The 5213-nt window shown below is 44.8% G+C and overlaps 1 protein-coding gene across 1 annotated transcript; it reads right to left on the bottom strand.

The window, feature by feature from the left end:
* Nucleotides 1-584: 584 nt before the first annotated feature.
* Nucleotides 585-2893, bottom strand: MAGEE2 (MAGE family member E2). The gene has a single exon (XM_044234495.1). The coding sequence runs from the start codon at nt 2687-2689 to the stop codon at nt 1118-1120; it is 1572 nt and encodes a 523-aa protein (XP_044090430.1). The 5' UTR covers nt 2690-2893; the 3' UTR covers nt 585-1117.
* Nucleotides 2894-5213: the final 2320 nt, after the last annotated feature.

The raw sequence follows: 5213 nt of genomic DNA, 5'->3' as shown, positions 1-5213 counted from the left end.
TTCAGGAGAACCACTGTTGATTCCTAAGACCCACTCTCGAGAATATGGGTCTTCCTTATCTCTGCCACAGGCTTCCCTCTCCCACTTCCCCCTTTAACTGAACACTGTCTTTGTGAATCCCACAAAAGGTGTTTTACATACTGATCCTGACTTCACAATCTCTCCCTCCCCCACTCCAACCTTAGGTCCTGGAATAGAAGTAACTAAAAGACAACTTGTCCTCAGCCCTCCATACCACCTCATTATCCCCTATCACCACCTCGTCCAATCCCCCACTAATCCTTTGCGTGATACCTCCTCCCCCTCCCCTACCCCTTCTTGTGCCCCATTGCCTTCTCCACTGTCCCCTCCCAGCACCTACCATTTAGCTGGAAGTTACTCCTGTGGCCTCTCCTAGCACTCTAAGCTTATCCTTATTATACATCTTGTCGCAGCAATAAAACAATTACTGGTTTACTTCCATGGCCCCTCCCCCTTAAGCCCAGGGGGTTCAGCAGGGTCTTCTTCACCTTTATATTCTAAGCACAGAGCATGGCAGGTGCTTAATAAATATTTGTTGAATAAAAGATTGCTTAAGCATAGGGTCTAATTCATTATAATTTTATTTTTCACTACATTTTGGAACAGCAAAGCAAATACAGGTAAATGCCAGCTTTTTTTTTTCCTTACACAAGAAAAGACACAAAGAAGGCATCCACAGATAAGTGATTTTGTGTTTGTTTTTCTTTTGTGTGTTGTTACTATTGTTACTTAACTTTTGCACCACACCATTTTACTAAGTATTTCAAACAGTTAAAGAACAACTTTATATTCTCCACATCATAGAAAGATGTAAATATTACCAATACATTTTGCACAACTATCTGAGCTTTTACATTAAAATAAGACAGGAATAGTAAATGAGCAATTTTATTTATAAACATTGATCATGAACCTAATTCAAGGGTACATTATAAGGAAGGAAGGAAGTACCATTAGGAATAGGACACAATAGCAAGCACAATGTGTACTTTCCACCCCAGCCACGACTGACTTCTGATTTGGGGCCCCAGTGCCCATTTTCCCAGGGCCTCTTTAACTGATGCCATACAACTAAAGTGATACATTTCCCCAGATTTCACATGGAGCCAAAAAAGAACATGGCAGTTGCCTCAGATCTGGCTCTGGCTTCCTCATCTTCAACAGCCTCCCTGTATTGCTCTGGCCAGTCCTGTGGTTGCTTTCTGTAGAGCCTGGCCATATACTCCAAGGCTTTCATTTTGGTGGTTTCAAGGTGAGCACGAGGACCCCACAGAAGCTCATATTCAACTGGATTAGAGTAGGACAGTGGCCTGCATTCCAAGTAGCGCTGTCTCATAAGCTTGCAGGTGATGGCATGCTTTCTTCCTACATCCACACCAAATCTTCGAAGCATGTTCCAGATGTTGGCCTCTTTGACACGGTTGCCCATTAGGAAGATCAAACCCAAAATTGGCATCACATATTCTTGAGGGGGTCTCCCCAGGCTGTCTAACATCATTTGCTCTTCTTCTGATTCCGGTTGCTGGACAAGGAGGTATATGTGCTCACTGGTATCAACCTCAATCAGAGAGAACCCATAGAACAGATCAAGGATTAGAGTAGCTCGACTGAGGATATTTGGGAACACTTCCTCAAATTCTTTGCCAGTGTGAGCCAGTAGCTCATCCTGATGTATAGGCAGCAACTCCTCAGTGACATTAATGGCCAACTGGACCAAATCATTGGCCTTATCATTCATAGTGTCCTCTGACCAGAATTCCAAGCCAGCAGCCTGTCTTCTTTCTTTGGCTTTGTCAGCTTCTAGGGCCTTGTTATATTCTTCAGGCCAGCTCCAGGGTTCTTCATCATGGGCCTCTGCCACAAACTTCAGGGCTTCCATCTTTGTGATTTCCCTGTGGGCTCTAGAGCCCCACAAGAACTCAAATTCAAGGGGATTAGTGCCATACACTGGCCAGTACTCCAAGAACCGCATGCGCACAAAGTCAGTAATGAGCAGGTTCCTTGTGTTCCCAAAAAGGTTGTTGATCCTCTGGGGATCACCCAACAAATCAACCTTTAACAGCAGGTCCCAAATGGATGCTTCTCTTGCCCGGTTACCATTCAGGAGGATGTGGCCTAGGACCAAGGCCAGGAGACCTGCCTTTGGCACATCCAGGGATTCTGCTATCCGATCAGTGGTCTGGAAACCCCGTTTGCTGATTAGGTTGTAAATGTCAGCCTGGGGATCAAGAACCCTCAGGTTCAACCCAAAGACCTGATCCAGGTGAGCTGAGGCTCGTCTGAGGATCTCAGGGAACTGATCTGAGTATTCTCTGAGGAACTCCAGCATCTCTGCCTGCTGGATAGAACCTTCGGTTTGGCTTTTCATTCGCATGAAATTCACCAAAGCAATCGACCTGTCTTCCAGAGGGTCGTGGACCCTGAGCGCCCCCAAACGTTGGGACTGCTCTTCGATTAGGACCTCGAGGTCGTTCGGGTCCTGCGCAGCCTGGGAAGCGCTGGCACCCTGAGGGCTGATTGGCGTATGAGAGCCCTGGAGAGCCTGGGGAACTAGCATGGAGGTCGGGACCCCGGAGGCGTTACTAGCCTGCATCTCACCCTGGCAGTCGCTGTAATCTGCAGCGGTCTCTGCGCTGCCGCGGCGCGCATTCTGGCTTACCAGAGACATGGTTCCAGGAGCCAGGAGCAGGAACGGGGAGGTCAGCAATCTGTCAGAGAGAGGATGGTAGGAATGCTGGAGCCTCGGCCCAAGTCCTAAGCTGGAGACCCAGGATCGGGAGTGAGAGCTGGTGAGAGGAGTGATCTTTCCATACAAACAGCAAGGAGCAATGACCGCGACCTTCTCAGTGCTTAGCTTTGCCGCAGCCTACGCAGGCGCAGTCTGCTTCTGCGGCATGGTGGCCACGCCCCGCTTCCAGCCCCTCCCTCCCCCCCCCCCTCCAGCGCACTACCTCTGCCAGCAAGGCTAGGCTGAAATGGTTACTGTTGAATTCAAACTTGTTAGGGCAGAGAATTCAGGGAAGGGGGTGAGGCACCTGGGTGGTTCAATGGGTTAAGCCTCTACTTTCGGCTCAGGTCATGATCCTAAAGTCTTGGGATCGAGCTCCGGGTCGGGCTCTCTACTCAGCAGGGAGCCTGCTTCCCTTCCTTTCTTTCTTCCTGCCTCTCTGCCTACTTGTGATCTGTCTGTCAAATAAATAAATAAAATCTTTAAAAATATATATTTTTTAAAAAAAGGAAAGGGCAAAAAACACAGGTAAAACAAAACGAACAAGGGATGGGAGATGTTCAGTGGCCTTTAATTGGTAGTTTTTGTGTGAAGTATAATGTACCACGTTAAGAGACGGTAGAAGAGTCAAAGAGGAAGAGGAGGATGCTAACAATGAGAATTATTTTATGGATCCATTAATTTATCCACACACTCAACAGACATTTCTTAAGTATATACTTCATGCCAGGCACAGTGCTGCGGGCACATCAGAGGACAAACATATGATTATCTTTTTCTGTGTGGAGTTTACATTCTGGGGTAGGTTCAAACGATGATAATAGTAGTGATGATAAAACGATGATAAAAATGGTGATAATAATGGGAGCTAACCATTATGAAACATTTACTATGTACCAGGCAGTTTCTGGTACTTCCACTTGCCCCATATTAAAACACTTAACGCTAGCTATGAGGTAGCTACTCTTAATGGTCCTCATTTTACAGATGAGAAAACTGAGTCAGAGAAATGAATTTACTGTTCAAAATCAGGCAGCAACAAAAGGAAGAGAACAGAATTTGAACCCAAGTCTGTCAATTTCAAGCATAAGTACTTTCTCTGACACCATCTGCCATTCAAAGTTTGTTTAACCCTATTCATTTAAAATGACTCATATAAAGTAGATGGAAATAGTTGCTCTAATGTAGGGTCAATTAACATATGGTATAAACACAGAAGGAGCAAGCAATTAATTACAGCTTAGCTTGAGATATCTTGGAATGGGGCACATGCCTCAAGGAGGAATTGAGCTCTAAGTGATGGCTAGGATAGAAAGGATCCATAAGGGAATTCTAGGCTGAAGGATCACCATCAGAAAAGACCCAGAGTTGTGAAAGTACAAATAAATTTGCATTACAGATGGTTAGCCAAAGTAGCTAGAGCCAAAGTCTCCTAGGATGGGTGGGAAATGAGGATGCAGATGGTGAGTCAGGAATAATTGGATTTCCTGCTTTTTAATTTAGCAGTGTAACAGAATTGGTTGGGGCCCCACAGGGTGGGAATGGCGGCACCAGAACAGGGCCTGGTTATTTAGAGGTTGGTCATGGGTTTGAGGAAGCATAATCCAAGCCCTTTGACCAGGAAGAGTGTCAGCTGCTTTATTTTCAGGGAGTGCTATCAAAATAATTGGGCTAAATCTTAGCTCTCAACCATCAAGTTATGTGGTTAAATGTTGGGAAAGGAGAAAAAAATTACATAAGGTTGCCATCTGCAGCCACAATTGAAATCCTTCCTTAAATTCTTGATGGTAATAAATACTGTTACATTTAGATATCCTATGCTCAGGAATTTCTTCAGAAAACACTACTTTCACATGTGGAGGCCACTTACCTCGGACATTTTCTACATGTCAGATGCTTTCTCATGGTAGCAGAGCAGGCAGTTCAAGACCATGGATTTTGCCAAACTGGGCTATATAAAACAATGTTTATACAAATGAATATGTATGTTTTACAAGATAGAAGTGTGTGGTTTGTGTGCTGATTATATCTTAGGAGAATATTGTGGAAAACAGCACCAATTTTGAGCTGCAAAAAAAAAGTGTAACTGAGATCAGATCTGATAGGATCTCCCAATCTGGTCTTTCCATTCCCCCAGGAGAGCACCAGGTTCTTTGTCTAGACAGGTGCTGCCAAGGTATAGATTCAGAGAGGATTTTTATTCTCCAGTCACAAAAGAAAACATATATGTTTTCCTGAAACCCAACTCACATTTTGTTATGAGTTAAAACTTTTTTTAAAAGATTTTATTTATTTATTTGACAGACAGAGTTCACAAGTAGGCAATTTGATAGACAGAGATCGCAAGTAGGCAAAGAGGCAGGCAGAGAGAGAGAAGCAGGCTCCCCGCTGAGCAGAGATTCCCGATGCGGGCTCAATCCCAAAACCCTGGGCCCATGACTTGAGCCAAAGGAAGAGGTTTTAA

The sequence above is a fragment of the Neovison vison genome, chromosome X (genome assembly GCF_020171115.1).
Source record: "Neovison vison isolate M4711 chromosome X, ASM_NN_V1, whole genome shotgun sequence".
Taxonomy (NCBI): Eukaryota; Metazoa; Chordata; class Mammalia; order Carnivora; family Mustelidae; genus Neogale; species Neogale vison.
This window is presented reverse-complemented; position numbering and strand designations above follow the sequence as displayed.